Genomic DNA, 18,925 nt, shown 5'->3' with positions numbered 1-18,925 from the left:
CTCAAAAATATATTGAATGAAAATTTCAAGGTGCCAAAACGATGTAACCATACTAACATTTGTGCACAATTATATATAGTTTATGTATATGCATAAATTATGTGTTGAACAATATAGAAGAAACTGCTAGTGGCTGCTACTCTGGAGGGGAGCTAGCAACAAGAGTAGGAGGAAGACATTTCTAAAAAACTGAATACATCTTGAACAGTTATAAAATATACTAAAAAAATGCTGCACTTGTTCCCAAAAAGTCATATTTTTAAAATTATTTTTCAGTTTCTTTCTCAAAATTATATGACTAATTACTTATTCAGAGTTAAATCAGGTTAAAAACCCAAATATGTCTGATCCTTGTTCTACCTGCTTTCCATTATGCTAAAATCTCCACACACTCTCATGGAGTGGCAAGACATTCACAGAAAACAATTGTTTTATGGAGTAGTAATTGTTTTGTTAAAAAAAAAATTGTTTTGTTGCCATAATGAGTTGACTGCCCAAGAGACCTAATTTATACAAGATGACCTGGAGTCAGGCTGAATGGAACACAGCTCCTAAGGAAAGGATACAGACTTAGTCCTAAATGGGTAATGGAATTTGATTAGCAAGAGAAGCTTATTCTAAATGGAGGATCATGATCAGGACAGGAGTAAGGATCCATATATATACCCCTGATGTTCCTGGGAGACCAGTATAAATACCTTAGGTCAGTGGTTCCTGTACCTTACCATGCATCCAGCCAGATACAGATGCTGGGCCCTACTCTCAGATGTTCTCTTTCATTAGATCTCGACAGGGGCTTAAGTTCTCAAGGTGATGCTTAGGCTGTGGACTGGGACCACAATTTGAGAATCCCTGCATTAGAGAAATTGTTGTAGGAAGTTGGATAGGTAATATGTAATCTGGGGCCAGAACAGAGTTGTAATTTGTTTAAATGATACTAAAGGTCAGTTAATTTCACGAAATCATGTATGTTTAAGAGGATAAGTAATATTTATGTGACTCCTTTTTTTTTAAGACTTATTTATTTATTTTAGAGAGAGAATGCATGCATGAATGGGGGGAGGGGGAAAGAAAAGGGAAGAGAGAGAATCCATAGGCAGGCTCTCCACTAAGCCTGAATTGGGGCTTGATCCCAGGACCCTGATATCACAACCTGAGCTGAAATCAAGAGTTGGTTGCTTAACTGGCTGAGCCACCCAACCACTCCTATGTGATCCTTTGTTATATGTGTAGCTTCTTCTTTGCCCCTGCTTAATTAAAAACAAAAACCATTATATAAAAATTGATTATCCATTTTTATGAAAACAATAACTTAATTTCGGTGCCTTCTTGGTTTTTTTTTTTTGCCTTCTTGGTTTTAAGATTAAAATTTTTCAGAAAATTTGTTTGAATCATTAAATGTATTTCAATAAGTTCTTTATATGTTTTTAGGGAAGAGTTTCATCAGAAAATTATAAGGTCAACATCAGATGAAAATCAGCATGTGTTCAGTGTGCATTGTAGTGATCATCCATTCCAAAGGTCAATTTTTACACTGCAATTTCTAAAATAATTAGAATACCATTCCTTCTGTTACGTTTTCTGTTGAGTCTTTGAGAAGTGATGTTAGCCTTCAAGAAAACTTGAGATATATAGTGCCCTGAAATCCTAAGGAGAAGAAGATACAAAGTTATTAATTCCTGAGACTTCTTTAAGGAATGTGTCCAAGTTCACAGACTGGTACCTCTGTCAGCATGACTTCTTCATAGTCTGCTCAAAGTCACATTATTTCTTATAGAATATGCTTAAATGAATATTAGTTCTAGCCTTGGGCCTTTGGTTCATGTGAAATTTACTTTTCTGAAATTATTTTTTTCTAGGCATAAAAGTTTAAGTATTATTGAAGTATTTTTCAGAAGTAGAGGATTCATGCGGTCTTTAAAAAAAAAGATACAGAGATTATAAAAGACAGAGGCTATGAAAATATGCTAGATTCAAGGATGCTAAACATGCAATTCCTAACCCTATATTGGATTCTGTGTTAGAAAGGCAAAAATGCTATGAAGAATATTGTTAGGTCAATGTATAAATTTGGAATTTAAATAGTACATTAGATAGAAGTATTTGTCTGAATTGCTGAACTGATGACCACTATGGTTAAGCAAAAGAATATCCCTATTCCTAGGAAACACATACTCAAGAATTCAAGGGTAAAGGGCCATGATCTATATAATTATGTACATGGTTCAGCAAAAACTTGATTTCATAGAGCACACAAATGATAAAACAAATGGGGTAAAATGTTAACAATAGGCACATCTGGTTAAACGGTGTTTACAGACATTCTATGTACTACTTTTATTGAACATTTAAGTTTAAATTATTTTCAAATAATTTTTAAAAAAAAAACCTGCAGAAAAGTGAAATCTGTGAGATTTAAATGTTAGTTGCCTTTAAGAAAGAAAATTTCCTTTGGGCATGAAGTTGGACTCTCAGAAAGCTTTTCTCTTGCTTCCTCTAAATATCAAAAAATAGCACTTAGAAGGGGCACAAGGAAGACATTCTCTGATAAAGTTCTCCATTTCTATGACTATATCCGTAAAATACTGCTGATAATTTATACTAAAAGGCATGATTATAAATTATCACATGAGTTTGTTGTATGTTTATTAGATGGTTATTTGCTAAGTCATAGTTGAAATACTCATAGGAAATAGGAAGCTACTGGGAAGAAAGAAACTAGAAGAAAATAAAAGTGTAAATCAGAATCTAATCTGAGTATTTTGCCATTGGGTAAAAATGAAGGGCAGAGACTTAGTAATGGTCTTCTAATTGGTCCTCCATTAATTTGCAGTAAAATGGTTTGGCTTTTAATGAGGTCTATAATATTCCTAGAGCCTGCTTATAAATCACATTTTGCATTTAATTCATTCTTACTTGGCTAGCTCTTTTTTATTTATCTTTAACCATGATATATTTTTATGTCCTTGGAAACCCTTTTCCTTTCCAAGTATTCCTGCCTAGAGTTGCATGTTTCTCTCAACTTCTCTCTCAGTAATCCAAATGTATATATACTGTCAAATACAGATGTTCTCCATACTTTCCATTACTAATTCAACTATTTTATTTAATGTTTTACTCCTCTACTTAAGGGTTTATAATCACAAATGATATTAATCATAAGGATCATAAGTAATTAAACCATGAAATTAAATGAAAGAAATTTATTTTTCACTATGCTGTGCCTTTTATTTTTCCTTGCTGTCAGCTTCCATTGGCTATGTTTTCAGCCCACTTAAAATTATTTTTTCCCTTTCGAATATATTACTGAAGACTTGATAGGTTTGTTAGAATTCTGTATTTTCTTAATATGTAAGCCTGCACATGGAAGAATATTTATTTATTGCTAATCCTTATTATTTCCTTCAAACTGTGAAGGCACTTACCTCAGACACACATTATATATTAAACCATAGCAAATAAATCAGTGACTAAAGCAGCACAGAATGTAGAATCTAAATGACTATTCCACTGTGCATGTCACTGTAGAGATTTAACTCTAGGACATCAAAATCCATAAACCCCATCAGATAAGAGGCAGTGGGTAGGAGAGACCACTAGAGGAACAGATTCCATGTTCCTCAGTAACCTCACTTCTGAAGGTCTTTGCAAAGCATTGTGCAGCTTTTCTTTAAAAGTTTGTATTTATTTATTTATTTGAGAGAGAAAAAGAATGTGTGAGCATGTGTGGGCACATGGGTGGGGAAGGGAAGGCAGAGGAACAAAGCAGACTCCACGTTGATGGCAGAGCCAGACTCAGGACTCCATCCCAAGACTCTGAGATCATGACCAGAGCTGAAATCAGATATTTAACCAAGCCACCCAGGTACCCCCATTGTGCAGCTTTTTAAAAGCAGTCAGCTGGAAAGGACATCTGCATTCTTTTCATATGCCTTTTTACTGATAAAAAATTATTGATGCTTAGAAGCCAGGATGCTGAGAGCTTTAGAACTCCTTCCTGAATTAAATCTCATGCTATATAAAAGATACTTAAGAGCATGTGTTTAAATAAATTATTTGTAATGACACATTTAAAATAAGATAAAATAATTGCTATTGACAAGCTTCTTTTTTCCTGTGGCAGCAATGATAATTGTGTAAGTAAGTCAAAAGCCACATTGTTTAAAAATTGATGATTTTATCATTAAAGCCTGAAATGGGTTTTTTCTCCCAATATTGAGTAAATATTTAACTACAAAAAGTGAGCAATTTAAAATAAGACACAATCCAGGTAATAGGTGGCAAGGGCCAGAATAATTGTTTTAATTGAATCGCATTTATCACAAAGTCCTACGTCAATTTCTTCCATTCCTCCAGATTGATGCAGACTTTGAACAAATAGGAAATGTAATCTGCCATACAGGAACACTTTATTTTGTAGCTGTTAATGGACTCTTGAAGTTTCTTTTGGCAGATGGAGATGGACACATGGATCACTTATTGCCAGGCTGTGAAGATAAAAACTGCCAGAAAAGCATCATTTACTTAGCAAGATCTGGAACAAAGCAGGTATATCAGCTTGTTTTTTAATGTCAATAGAGTTACCTTCTTGAAGAAAATCTTCAGAGATTAGAAAAAGCATCTAAATCAGAACACAGGGATCCCTGGGTGGCGCAGCGGTTTGGCGCCTGCCTTTGACCCAGGGCGCGATCCTGGAGACCTGGGATCGAATCCCACGTCGGGCTCCCGGTGCATGGAGCCTGCTTCTTCCTCTGCCTGTGTCTCTGCCTCTCTCTCTCTCTCTCTCTCTGACTATCATAAATAAATAAAAATTAAAAAAAAAATTTAAAAAAAAATAAATAAATAAATCAGAACACAGAGAAACCCTATATAAATTATTGACTTCCTCGTTTTAATGTAATGCATTTAAATCTTTTCATGTTTGTTTTTTGAGGGGAAGGCACTGTTATAATCATTTCTGGTGAAGAAGACCAATTCTTGGTCCCGTAATTAAATGATCCATTAGCATTTTATAGTCTAGGAATAAGGTAAAATGCACACTAACTATAATAAAAGGTTATGGAGAAGAACACAACAATTGTCGAAGCTAATCTTTCTTTATTTGTGCTATCTATATCTGTTTCATTCACTTATGCCGATGTTTTGCCTGTAGCTTGTAGGTAAACAATTTAGAATCCAATAGTCAAAGCAAATTATGTGGCAATGACACTGAGAATTTTTCCATATTGATAGCACCAGACAGAGAAAGCCAGTATTATAGTACTAGAATTAATCAGTTCTGTTTTCTATCTTAGGGTAAGAAATGAGAAAATAACATACTGACTTTTATTGCCCTTATATAAGGAAACCACATTTATACTCAGACACTAAAGAAAAACTTCCATATCAACAGTCTAAAAACTTCCAATCAACAGTCTAAAAACATTTAACTTCTATACTCATAAATTTTATTAACTTAAGCCTTTTTAAGTTTTGAATCACTGAAAACATGAGGTCAAGTAACACCTAATCATTGTTTCATGGATATAAGTAAACATAGTAATTATAGCCTGGCTTAAGTGACAGACTACTCTAAGAATATTTTCAAATTATCCTCATCTCTCTGGAAAAATAAATGTCACAGTTCTTTGGTGACTGTTAAGGATGTCATATGAATATAAAATCTTTTTACTTTTTAGACCTTAATACATTTACATTAATAAGAATACTTTATCCTCATTAATAAACTGTCAAGCTTTTCAGAAGTTTGTGATAACATTTTGCAAAACTTCCCATCTTCTTCCAAAACAAAACCAACTATTTTTTTCAAAGTCGGGTAAATCATTTTGATAATATATAATTCTTTTTGCTTTAAGAAAGATTGAAAAATTGATCTAAGACGTAAGCAAGTTTTTTAAAAACAGCTTATTTACTATAAATGTGTCCTTATCATTAGCTATTTTTTCTCTTTTGCCTTGGCAAATTATGCTTTCTTTGGAAAACCTAGAAAACGTTTGGGATATCCTTTGTACTAAACCCTTTTTAAGAAACCATTTTTAATGAAATTTGACTTGGAGCCATATAAGGTGTCACCTGCTTAAAATAAAATAAACATATATAGGCACGTTTGGCCTGCTGTCATTTCAAGACAGCTGTACGTGTTTGAACATCTCTAAGGAGTGTTCCAGTATCCATACTCTTTTAACTAATTATGGGCATATTTATAATTTTAATGGTATGGTTTCCACTCCTCAGATTTTTAGTTTGCATTAGGTTATTAGAAGTAAAGGTTAAGGCATTAAAAAGAGGAATGGATTTTCAAAAGCTCTTCTTGAAATCGACTTATTCTCTCTGTTCTCTTCATTATAATCAATATAAAAACAAAGAATTTACTAAAAGTAGATTAAGCTATGTTGATGACAAAGTTCATCCCCCTGGACAGGCAGAGCTTTTTCAGGGCCCGTGTTGTTAGGAAAGCCTCTGAACTCTTGGCTCTGAAGATGATAACTAAAGTCATCATCATGTATAAAAGGCAAAAAGCAGGGGAACAAGGAAGACTCTGTCATCTTCTTTCTTCCTTAGCTAATCCTCCTGAAAGGATATCAGTATTAGATGATATTACAATTTGCTCTAACTTAAAATACTCATTTGCAGAGTGCCGAGGTGGCTCAGTCAGCTAAGCATCCAACTGTGGGTTTTGGCTCAGGTCATGATCTCAGGGTTGTGAGTTAGAGCTTCCTGTTGGGCTCCATTTTCAGAGGGAGTCTAATTGAGATTCTCTCTTTTCCCTCTTCCCCTCCCTCTTGCTTGCTCTCTCACTCCTTGTCTAAAATAAATAAGTGAATCTTTAAAAACTAGTCACTTGAAATTACATTTCCACTCAACACAGGTTTAAAATGGGGGATTCAACTATAGGAAGCAACATCAATTCAAACCTAATATTTGTGATTTTGTGAAAAACTTCAAAGGCTCTATGTGCCAGTTCAAGGAAAAATGACTAGTAATGAAATCTAAAGGGGACTTTATTTTTTCCAGAGTGTCAGTTATCTGTTAGTCAAAGTAAATTATAATACCCTTTGTATATTGTAGAGATAAAGAAGTTTAAGTGAGATGAGGCTTATCCTGAGGACTTTTAATGGATCATTTGTTTTGTAAATGGTGAAATTCTTTTTCCTAAAGTAACTATAAAATCTCCTCTTCTTCCTCTTATTCCATAGTGGATTCCAGTTCTACAGGAGTTCAGCAACAAGGGCACACTCTGGGGCTTTGTGCCATTTGTGCATGAACAACGGCCAACTGAAATACCACTTCCAATTACTCTTCATATTGGAGACTACAACATGGATGGCTATCCAGACGCTCTTGCCATACTGAAGAATACATCTGGAAGGTATGGAAATTAAGTCAAGTGAGAAATATTTCTAAAAATATCTTTGTTTTGATACTTTGTTAACTGAATAGCAACTAAATATGGTAGAGTACCTTAAATAAGGAAATGATGAGCTTATAATTCCTATTTCTTTACACTGTACTTGAACTTCCGGTGGCCTAGAATACCTAATTCTTTCCCAATTTATTTTCTATAGAATAGAAACAAATATCTAATGTAAAATACAAAGCTCATTATTCATTCAACAAAACTTTATTTTTAAAAGGCCAAATTTCTTTCTAATGAGTGTAATTGAATCAATTCAATATGATAAGTATTAACTGAGCCTTTTTTTTTGTACAATTACACATGAGCCCTATAGGCAGAATGCTTTCATTCTGGAGACAGAGATAGGCTGGAAAGCAAATAACTGCAATATGGTATATTACATTCCATAATAGAGGCAGATACAGAGGACAGAGTGCTTTCCTCCTTATTTTTGGTGGGCTTTTTCCTTGAAATACTTGAAATTTTATTTCCTTGTTGGTTTAATTTCTGTATTTGAGTATAGTTGACACACAATGTTACATTAGTTTTAGATGTACACCTAGTGATTTGACAAGTTTAGTGTAACTACCATCTGTCACCATACAACACTATTACAATACCATTGACCAGTATTACTTAATATAGTGCCTTTAATTCTGTGACTTATTCTTTCCATGAAAGGAAACCTCATATCTCTCACTCCCTTTCACCCCTAAGGCCAAAATTTTTAAAAACAAATGACCCAGTTACATTTTGAGACCAAAAAGCATCGTGGTTAAGAGCTGAACCTAGGCTTCAATTTCAGTCCAGCCAATTACCACCTGTGTGACATTAGGCAGATTACCTAAATTCATCTGTAAGACAAGAATAACAATTGTATCTATGTCATGCAGTTGTAGGGAAGATTAAACGAGGTAAAAATAAGTGAAGCAATTAGTAAGTACCTAGCACATCCAGACTTTCAGTGAATATTGCCTTACTATTGCTTGTTTACAATTGCATTGAAAATTCAGACATAATTATTTGTCTTATTTGTACACATAAAATGTATATTTATTACATTACCAGTGATCTTTAGTGCTGCAGCTCCTTTTTTTCTCCTGAAAGTAGAGGAACCAGTAGATAAACCAATATAGTTAAATTTGTAATTAGCCTAAATCTTTGCAGATTCCATGAATATGACTCTTCCTTAATTTTAATACCTTTTTGTTTTCTTCCTATTGCAATTAATTGTATTTCTTGGCCCTTATTCTTTATCACCTCCTGCATCATATCTATCCACAATTTTTCCTCTGTTCATCAATTCATTTGTTGACTCTGGAATTAGTGATAATTCAGCTTCACATTTCCTACCAGGCTCATGATGCAAAACAACTTCCCTGATAAAAAAAAATCACATTTATTGTTTTTAACACTAAACAATAAAATCTAGAAGTCTGATTTTTAGAGAAAGATATATTATTAATGAGTGTTCCTAAATATTTGTAGAAAATTATAGACAGTTTGTACTTAAACTTTTCTTAGGATTTGATTTGAAATTACAATTGCTTTAAGTTATGTTTACAAAGCTTTTTGTGGACATGATCATCATGCTTAATAATACAAAGTACATACACTCAGAACCTATGTGTGTGAAGCAATTTAATGTAAAAAAATCTCTGAACTGACTGTGATTATTATTCCTTTTAAAGGACTATAATGGAATAGGGATCCCTGGGTAGCTCAGCAGTTTAGCGCCTGCCTCCAGCCCAAGCCATGATCATGGAGTCCCGGGATCGAGTCCCTTGTCAGGCTCCCTGCATGAAGCCTGCTTTTCCCCGTCTGCATCTCTGCCTCTCTCTCTGTGTGTCTCTCATGGATAAACGAAATCTTTAAAAAAGAAAAGAAAAGATATAGTGGCATATAACAACAAAGAAATGTAAAAATGCTTTATTCTGGACATTAATTCTATTCAAAAGAGTAAGAAATTGCATCTCAGACTCATTCAGGTCTATGATTACTCATCCTTAGAAGACTAGCCAAACAATTTAATGTTTTGGTCATAAGGGTTTTTTGGTTTTTTTTTTTTTTTTTTAATTTTTAAACTAGTGAGTTACTTTTTGTTATTGTTTTTTAAATTTTAAGTCCTGCTATAGTTGACATACAGTGTTGTATTTGTTTCACTATATCACAATATAGTGATTCAGTAATTCCATACATCATCCAATGCTCATCATAGGTACCCTCCTTAACCCCCATCACCTATTTCACCCATCCTCCCACCTGCCTCCTCTCTGATAACCATCAGTTTGTTCTCTGTAATTAAGAGTCTTTTTCTTGGCCATATTCTCTCTCTCTGTCTCTGTCTCTCTCCCTCATTTTCTTAGCTTATTTGTTTTGTTTCTTAAATGCCACATATGAGTGAAATTATACGGTATTTGTCTTTCTCTTACTTCACTTAGCATTATACTCTCTAGCTCCATACATAACATTGTAAATGGCAAGATTTCATTCTTTTTTATGGCTGAATAATATTCCATTGAGTATGTATTGTCATAAAGTTTTTATCAATATTTACTCTTTTAAACCATCAAATATTTAACTTACGTTCCTTTACCATCTAGCAATAATGGTGGTATCAGCAGCTAATTCAGCAGGGAACAGTGTAACTACAGAAAACATAAGGTAAGAGGCAGTCAGTCATAGACACTTGAGCTTTTATAAAAGCAACTATTTAAAACCTGGGATTTCTTTTTGGTTCTCATGGGGTAGATGAGAATTAAAAGATTTTAGTGTATCTCATTGTTCATTAAATCACTAAATCAAAGAGTCCTATACCTGAAGATATGTGTCTAGGAGAATTTAGCATAATATATTCCTTGAAACATAGAAGGCAAAAAAGACATAGTGTGCATGATAATCCTCTCCTGCATGAATTCATGATTGTCCAAAAAGCATTTTATAGTTTTTTTATTCATGAGAGACACACACACACACAGAGAGAGAGAGAGAGAGAGAGAGAGAGAGGCAGAAAAACAGGCAGAGAGAGAAGCAGGCTCCATGCAGGGAGCCCAAAATGGGACTCAATCCCGGGTCTCCAGGATCTCACCCTGGGCTGAAGGCGGCGCTAAATTGCTGAGCCACTGGGACTGCCCCATTTTATAATTTTTAACTGATTTCAAGATTGTTGTATTGCTGAGAATTAGTGCAAGGGTTGATGTTTCTAATTTGAAGGGTTGCTACCTAGAGAATTCTGTCTCCTTTTTTCCTGTAGGTTTTAAAAATGAGGTAGAGATTATGCATAAGAGTAAAATCCACAACATGTAATTCACAAAAAGAAATTCTGACTTGTTTTGCGTTTTTGTTTTCACAACAGAGTTACTTGTTTGTTCTTTTATTTTATATTAAAAGGCCTCATTTATCCTAAGTTAACCTTTAAAATCATGGCACATGAAAAATCTATTAATGACATTCAGTAGAGGCAGCCTTTTCTAACATCAGTCATTTTCCATATGTGCCACCACTGACTGAAAACCTTATTTTTTGCTTGGCTATGCCAATGCTACTCAGTTGCCTTTAGTTTACTATCATATTATATGGATAGTCATGTCTTAATTCTCTGAATTTTCATTTTATTGAGAAAAAAAGGAAAACTAAAATGACATTGTTGTCCTCTCTCTGGAGACAGAGGTGCAGGTGGGCACCATTTTTGCAACTTCCTCTACCTTGCTAATGTACTTACCTGGCCCTACATACAAAAACCTGGGTTATGTATGTCCCACCCTGAAACACTCCACAGCCGTAACCTGCTAGAGTGCCAGGCATGCCCCATCCTACGAAACCCAACTGGTGGTCTTCCAGACTTGTAGGTATGCCCTAGCCTGACTTACCCCTGGGGGTAAGGCCATCCCACCAAAGTTGACAAGCAGTTGCCTCAGTCTACACTTTCACAGAGTCCCACCAAAGCCAGGGGATTTGTATATTTCAAATAAGTGATAACCCTTAAATACCTGGCTTTGGTGACCAGAGAGGCTTACTTTCTGGGACTCATGGGACTAAAACAATGGGAGAGACAGTTTGTGTCAGACTACCACCCCTAAGGCACTGCACAGACTGCAGACTGAAACACACTACTAGTCTTCCTATGGTTGCTTCTTCAAGACTAGAAGTAACCAGTTCTCCTAATACATAGAAACAAACACAGAAATTCCAGCAAATGAGGAAACAGAGGAATATGTTCCAAATAGAAAAACAAGATAAAATCCCAGGAAAAAGAAAAGAAAAAACTTAATAAAATGAAATAAGTAATTTACCTGATACAGAATTCAAGATGATGGATACAAAGATTTTCACCAATCTTGGGAGAGGGATGGATGAAAACAAAGAGAGAGAAAATATGAGAAAATACCAAACAGAAATCAAAGAACTGAAGAATACAGTACTAAACTGAAAAATACACTAGAGGATTTCAACAGCAGAGTAGATGGAGCAAAAGAAAGGATCAGTGACCTGAAAGACAGGGGCAGTGGCACTCATCCATACAGACCAGCAAAAAGGGGTGGGAGAAATGGGGTAGGGAGTAAAGAGAGATAGCATAAGGACCTATGGAACACCATCAAGTGTGCTAACATTTGCATTAAAAGGTCTCAGAAGGAAAAAAGAAAGAGAGGAAGGCCTGGGTGGCTCAGCAATTGAGCGTCTGCCTTTGGCTTAGGTTGTGATCATGGGGTCCTGGGATCAAGTACCACATTGGGCTTTGGCGGGGAGCTTGCTTCTCCCTCTCCCTATGTCTCTACCTCTCTCTGTTTCTCATGAATAAATAAATAAAATCTTTAAAAGAAAGAAAGAAAAAGAGAGGAGGTGGCAGAAAACTTATTTAAAGAAATAATGGCTGGAAACTTCCCTAACATGGGGAGGGAAGACAGACTTCCAGATGCAAAAAGCCTGAAGAGTTCCAAATAGGATGATCACCAAAAAAATCTACTCCAAGAAACATTACAATTAAAATGGCAGAAGTTAAGAGAAAATCTTAAAAGCAGCAAGAGAAAAACATCATTACATACAGGGTAACCTCCATAAGACTGAGCAGATTTTTCAGCAGAAACTTTGCAGGCCAGAAAGAATGGCACGATATATTCCAAGTGCTGAAGTTAGAAAGCCTGAGTGGCCCAGTGGTTGAGCATCTGCTTTCAACTCAGGGTATGATCCCAGCGTCCTGGGATTGAGTCTCATATCAGGCTTTTGTAGGGAGCCTGCTTCTCCCTCTGCCTATGTGTCTGCCTCTCGTTCTGTGTCCCTCATGAATAAATAAAATCTTTAAAAAAAAAAAAAAACGTGTTGGGACACCTGGGTGGCTCAGCAGTTGAGAGTCTTCTTTGGCTCAGCACCTGATCCCGGATTCCTGGGATCAAGTCCCACATCGAGCTCCTTGCATGGAGACTGTGTCCCCTCCCTCTGCCTGTGTCTCTGCCTCATTTTTTGTGTCTCTCATGAATAAATAAATAAAACATTTTAATAATTTCATTAATTTTTTTAAAATGTTGAGGGCAAAAAATTTCCAAGCAAGGATACTCTATCTGGCAAAGTTATACTTCAAGTAGAAGGAATAAAGAGTTTTCCAGACAAGCAGAAACTAAAGGAGTTAACCACCATTAAATTGGCCTTATCAGAAATGTTAAAGGGACTTCTTTAAGCTGAAAAAAAGAGGGCACTGATTAGTAATAAGAAAACATATGAAAGAAAAGATCTCACTGAAAAGACATAGTGAAGGTAGTGGACTAATCAGTTTTAAAACTAACATGAAGGTAAGACAAAAGTAGTAAAAATAATTACAACAATCAATTAAGGGATATACAAAAACATGTAAAATGTGACATCAGAAACAGAGCATAGAAGATATTAAATAAAAAATATATTTCAGAATTCAAACTTAACTTGCTGTCAACTGAAAATAGGGTGGTATATATACAAGCTAATATATGTCAGCCACATGTTAAACAAAAAAGCAAAACCTTGAGTACATACACAAGATAATGAGAAAGGAATCTAAACATACTACTGTAGTCATCAAAACACAATAGGAGAAAGCAAGAGAAGAAAAGTACAGACTACAAAACAGCTGGAAAACAACAAAATGGCAGTAAGTACATATCTACCTATAATTGCTTTAAACATAAATGCAGTAAATTCTCCAATCAAAAGACACAGAATGGCTGAATGGATTTAAAAATACCCCTTCATATATAATATATAAGAGACTCACCTCAGATGTAAGGATACACATGGATTGAAAGTAAAGGGAAGGCAAAAGATGTTTCATGCAAATGGAAACCAAGAAAACCAGAGGCAGCTACACATATAGCAAACAAAATAGGCTTCAAAGCAAAGACTGTGAGAAAGGACAGTATGGGCATGACAAGACGAGTGAGTCAATCCAAGAAGATGCGCCATTTGTAGACATTTATGCACCCAACATAGGAGCTACTAAATATATAAAGTAAATACTAATAGTCCTAAAGGTAGAAACCAGCAGCAATACAATTATAGCAGGGGACTTTAATATCCCAGTAACATCAGTGCATAGAGCAGCCAGACAGAAAATCAATATGGAAATATCAGCTTTAAGATGTTCTTCTAAAAGAGAAGTTTGTAGTTAGGCAAGACTACTTCAAAAACAAAACAAGGGCAGCCTGGGTGTTTCTGGTTTAACACCGCCTTCGGTCCAGGGCCTGATCCTGGAGACCTGGGATCGAGTCCCACATCCAGCTCCCTGCATGGAGCCTGCTTCTCCCTCTCCCTGTGTCTCTGCCTCTCTCTCTTTCTCTCAATCTCTGTGTTTCTCATGAGTAAATAAATAAAATATTTTTTAAAAAAAAACAAGGAAAAATCTCAATTCAGTAATCTAACTTTGTACCTAAAGGAACTAGAAAAAGAATAAACAAATTCCAAGGTTAGTTTGAGGAAGGAAATAGTAAAAAATAGAGTAGAAGTAAATATAACAAACTAAAAAGATAATAGAAAGGATTAATGAAATTGAGAGCTCGTTCTTTGAAAAGAGAAACAAAATTGATAAATCTCACCTAGATTCACTGAGAGAGAGAGAAGTCTCAAGTATTTCTTATCCATAGGAATAGCCCCCTTCATGTTTCTAATGTTATTTGCCTTCTTTATTTCATTAATCAGACTAAAGTCTTGTCTATTTTATTACTTTATTCATGTCTATGTTTTTATTATTGGTGTAGTTATCCAAAGAATCACTTTTATTTTCAATAAGATGAAATTTTTCCATAAATATTTTGTTTTTATATTTAGTTTGTTTTGCTTTCTTTAGGTTTATTTTTCTTTTTTGCTTTTTAAAGTTTATTTCAAAAAAAAATTTTAAAAATAAAGTTTATTTCATTGAATATTTTTAATAGATTTTTACCCTCATTTCCTAATAAGTATTTTTAAAACTAAATATTTCCTGTGTATTTGATTTTAGACTACATATTTTGATAATTGGTACTTATATTGTTCTTTATTTGTAAGTTTCTATTAATCTAAGCGTTATTTTATTTATTTTTTTATTATTCAAATTAACTCATATTTTATTATTCATAAATGTTTTGATGTGTTGATTCTAAAGAAATTTCATTGATGAAAGGAGCCTGCCCTTGCTCTCACTAGAGTTGATGATACCCAAGATCCAACTGACTGTTTCCTCCAATTCAGTAGAGTAGAGGATGGAAATAAAATAATGTGGTTATAAATGGTTATAAGTATGCATGGTTTGTGCATGTTTCACACAGAATTAAGGACAGATAACACATCTCTGTATTACCAGACATTGAAAACAATCAGGTCCCCATCCCTAGGGGACCTTATTAGCTTTATGCAGCCATGCTGAGTAAATGGGATAAAGATGAAAGGGGAGAAAAAAGCACAATTAGGTGCTGCTAAAATGAGGAGAAGCTAATTTCAGAATTCCAATAAGTGTGCATATTTGACTTCTGAATTCTATTCTTTTGTCTTTGGAATACTGATCTCAAACATATTAGATAAAGTTAATATTTTACAGGCTTGTTCTAGAGACTATGATTTTATAAAGTTGAGTTCTGCATCCTGTCTATATTTTAAATAAGGGCATACAATGATGTTTTCAAGCAGGGTGATGGACATGGTCCTGGACAAAATTCAGGAAATTATTTATTTATTTATTTATTTATTTATTTATTTATTTATTTATTTATTTATTTATTTGAGACACAGAGGCAGAGACATAGACATTGAGGTTTGAATCTATATTTTTATTGTTTATTCTTAAAAGTTTTGCAATGCAAACATAAATTTGTCTTAAGTGATACTTTCTGTGACTTTCCGAGATTTTTCTGGTAGTTGGATAGCCCAGTGAATGATTATTTGAAATATCATTCATGTTAATTGCATTACTAAAGTCTTCTATATATCCTTACATATTTTACGTCCTTTTAAAAGTATGTTAATCCTTCACTAGGAATACATACAAGTGTCAATTATTAGGTGTGTAAGGCTTTATGACTATTCTGGCCTCTTCACTTCTTTTATTAATCATTAAAAATCCTGTTTTTCCATTTGTTTTTACTTTGAATTCTTTTTTGTAATATCAAATTTCTATGCTATTTTTCCTTAGCATTTACCAGGCATGTATCTCTAGCCCTTAAAAGTATAACTGGATAAGTTTTGATAACATGTAAAACTAGTACTCCATCCAAGATATAAAACTTTCATCACCCCAGAAAATTCTCCCATGCTTCCCTTCTGGTTAATCCCAGCCTCATAAGTAACCAGTGTTTTGATTTTTAAAAATGTAGGTTGGCTTTCCCCATTCTTGAGCCCCAGAATACTGTAGAGAGTAATTAAAGAAAACCTAAGAAAAAGTGGAGAGAGAAAATATTTGTGCATCAGAATACTCAGTGTTGCTACAAAGTCAGTTCTTTCCGCCTTGATCTATAGATTGAATGCAGTTCCAATCAAATTCCCATATAGTATTTTGTAGAAATATATATGCTCATTCTAATAGTTGTGTGGGAAAAAAAAGATTAGTTGGATTTGAAAATTAAAACTAAAAGCTAGATTAGCCAAAATTATCTTTTTTATGATTCATTTATTTAGTTTAAAGACTGAGTGTGAGGGTAAGGGGAGGCACAGAGGGAGAGGGAGAGAGTCTCAAGCAGACTGTGTGCTGAGCATAGAGCTTAATCTCACGACCTGAGCCAAAACAAAGAGTTGGACACTTTGCTAACTATGCCACCTAGGCGCCCCTAGCCAAAATTATCTTGAGGGCGACAACAAAGATGGAAGACTCCTACAACTTTAAGACTTGCTGTGAAACTGCAGTCAGTATTCAAGACGTGTATTTACATAAGGATGCTGATAGAGATCAGTGCAACAGAACAGAGAGTCCAGAAATAGTGCTATACATATTATGATCAACTCATTTTTTCTTTTACATAGATGCCTAGGCAGTTCATTGAGGAACATATATGAATGGCCAATAAGTATATGAAAAGGTACTCAACATCACTGGTAATTAGGGAAATAAAATTAAAGCCATCATGATATATTTTTCACACTAGTTAGAGTAGTTGCCTTTAAAACTACTGGTAATACCAAATGTTGGAAGAATACAGAACAACTGAAACACTCATACTTTTTAATTTATTTTTGTTTCAAGTTTTTATTTAAATTCTAGGTAGTTAATAAATAGTATAATATTGGTTTCGGGTGTAGAATTTAGTGGTTCATCACTTACATACAACACCCAGTGCTCCTCACAAGTGTCCTCCTTAATACCCATCACCCATCTGTCCCATTCCTCACCCAGCTCCCCTCCGTCAACCCCTCATTTTGTTCTCTGTAGTTAAGAGTCTCTTATAGTTTGCCTCCCTCTCTTTTTTCTTCCCCCTTCCCTTATATTCAGGTGCTTTTGTTTCTTAAATTCTGCATATGAGTGAAATCATATGGGATTTATATTTCTCTGACTTGTTCGTTTAACATTGTACTACTAGGTATTTACCCAAAGGATACAAAGCTACTGATTCGAAGGGACACATGCGCCCCAGTGTTTATAGCAGCATATCAACAATAGCCAAATTATGGAAAGAACCCAAATGCCCATTGACTGATTAATGGATAAAGAAGATCTGATATGTAAACCATATATATACCAATGGAGTATTACTCAGCCTTCAAAAAGAATGAAATATTGCTATTTGCAATGACATGGTTAGAGCTAGAGTGTATTATGCTAAGAATTTAATCCATTTAAAGCAATATAATTTAGTAGTTAAAAATCCAGATTCAAATTCTGGCTCTACAATTTTTTAGCTGTGTGATCATAACAACTACCAACCTGTGTCTTAGTTTTAATATCTGTTACTGAGAATAATAATGGTATCTACCTAAGATTATTCTGAGGATCAAATGAATTAATATATGTAAAGGACTTAATTAAACACTGCATGGCACAATGTAAGTTCTATGTGTATCTGCTATTGTTTTAATTATTTAATAATATGTGGTCACATATGTTTTGATTTATTCCTGCCATTTTATGTTTTGTATTCATTATGGTTTTTTTCTTGTTTTTTCCCCCTTCTTTTCTCTCTTCTGTTGGATCATTCAAATATTTCTTCTATAGTTCTAATGCACAGTTTGTACATTATAAATTTTATTTCTGTTTTAGTGGTTACACTTAAATGTTTAGTATGTATATTTAAATTTAATTCTTAAATGAACTACTAGAGGGGCACCTATTTTCATTTTGAAAAAACACTTGGGGAAACTAGATGTGATCACATTCATATGGTTGGCTCCCTCCTCAGTACCTTTCATCCAGATAAAAATACATAATGGAATGATTTGAGAGGGCAGTTCTGAGCTTGTCAAATGCTATAATCTGATAATAAAATCTAGCTGATTCTGGTCAGCCAATAAAATGAGACCTATTAATATTTGAACTGGGATCTTTCCTACATTTGGAAAGGAGCATTTATGCTAGGATCTGATGATACAGAACTGAGCAAGACATACACATATCCTTATTCTCATGATGTTTCAATCTGGCTAACTGCACATTTCTTTTCAAAAGTTGAGTACTGGGGCCCCTGGGTATCTCAGTCAGTTAAACATCTGCCTGTGGATCAAGTTATGATCCCAGGGTCCTAAAATCAAGCCCTAGGCTCACTGCCCAGCAGGGAGTCTGCTACTCCCTCTCCCACACCCCCACCCCTGCTGGTGCGCGGTCGCTCTCTCTCTCTCTCTCTCTCTCTCTCTCTCTCTCTCCTCCCTCCCTCCTCTAATAAACAAAATCTTAAAAAAAAAAAAAAATAAGTGCTGTGATTGAATAGGGCAAGAAATAATGAAAATGTACCACAGGGCCATTTCTTCTATTCTAGAAGGATTCAATGTGAAGACTTCTAGAAGGATTCAATGTGATGTCAGTAGTTGTTGTTATGTATATATGACACTGTATAAGATAGAAGTTAGGTTGAGACTTTAACCCTATCCATGAGTTGTAACAGAAGTTAATGC

The 18,925-nt window shown here is 34.6% G+C and overlaps 1 protein-coding gene across 1 annotated transcript in view; it reads left to right on the top strand.

Annotated features, from left to right (window-relative positions):
* Positions 1–18,925, top strand: part of ITFG1 (integrin alpha FG-GAP repeat containing 1) — a 286,036-nt gene that overhangs the window by 141,007 nt on the left and 126,104 nt on the right. The window contains exons 9-10 of the mRNA XM_055332316.1: positions 4,454–4,548; positions 7,197–7,369. Of these exons, the coding sequence (XP_055188291.1) occupies positions 4,454–4,548; positions 7,197–7,369 (268 nt within the window). The remainder of the gene's footprint in view (positions 1–4,453; positions 4,549–7,196; positions 7,370–18,925) is intronic.

This window comes from Nyctereutes procyonoides, unplaced genomic scaffold (genome assembly GCF_905146905.1).
Source record: "Nyctereutes procyonoides isolate TBG_1078 unplaced genomic scaffold, NYPRO_anot_genome, whole genome shotgun sequence".
In the NCBI taxonomy this organism is placed as follows: Eukaryota; Metazoa; Chordata; class Mammalia; order Carnivora; family Canidae; genus Nyctereutes; species Nyctereutes procyonoides.
Note: the sequence above shows the minus strand (reverse complement) of the source record. Positions and strands in the feature narration are given on the sequence as shown.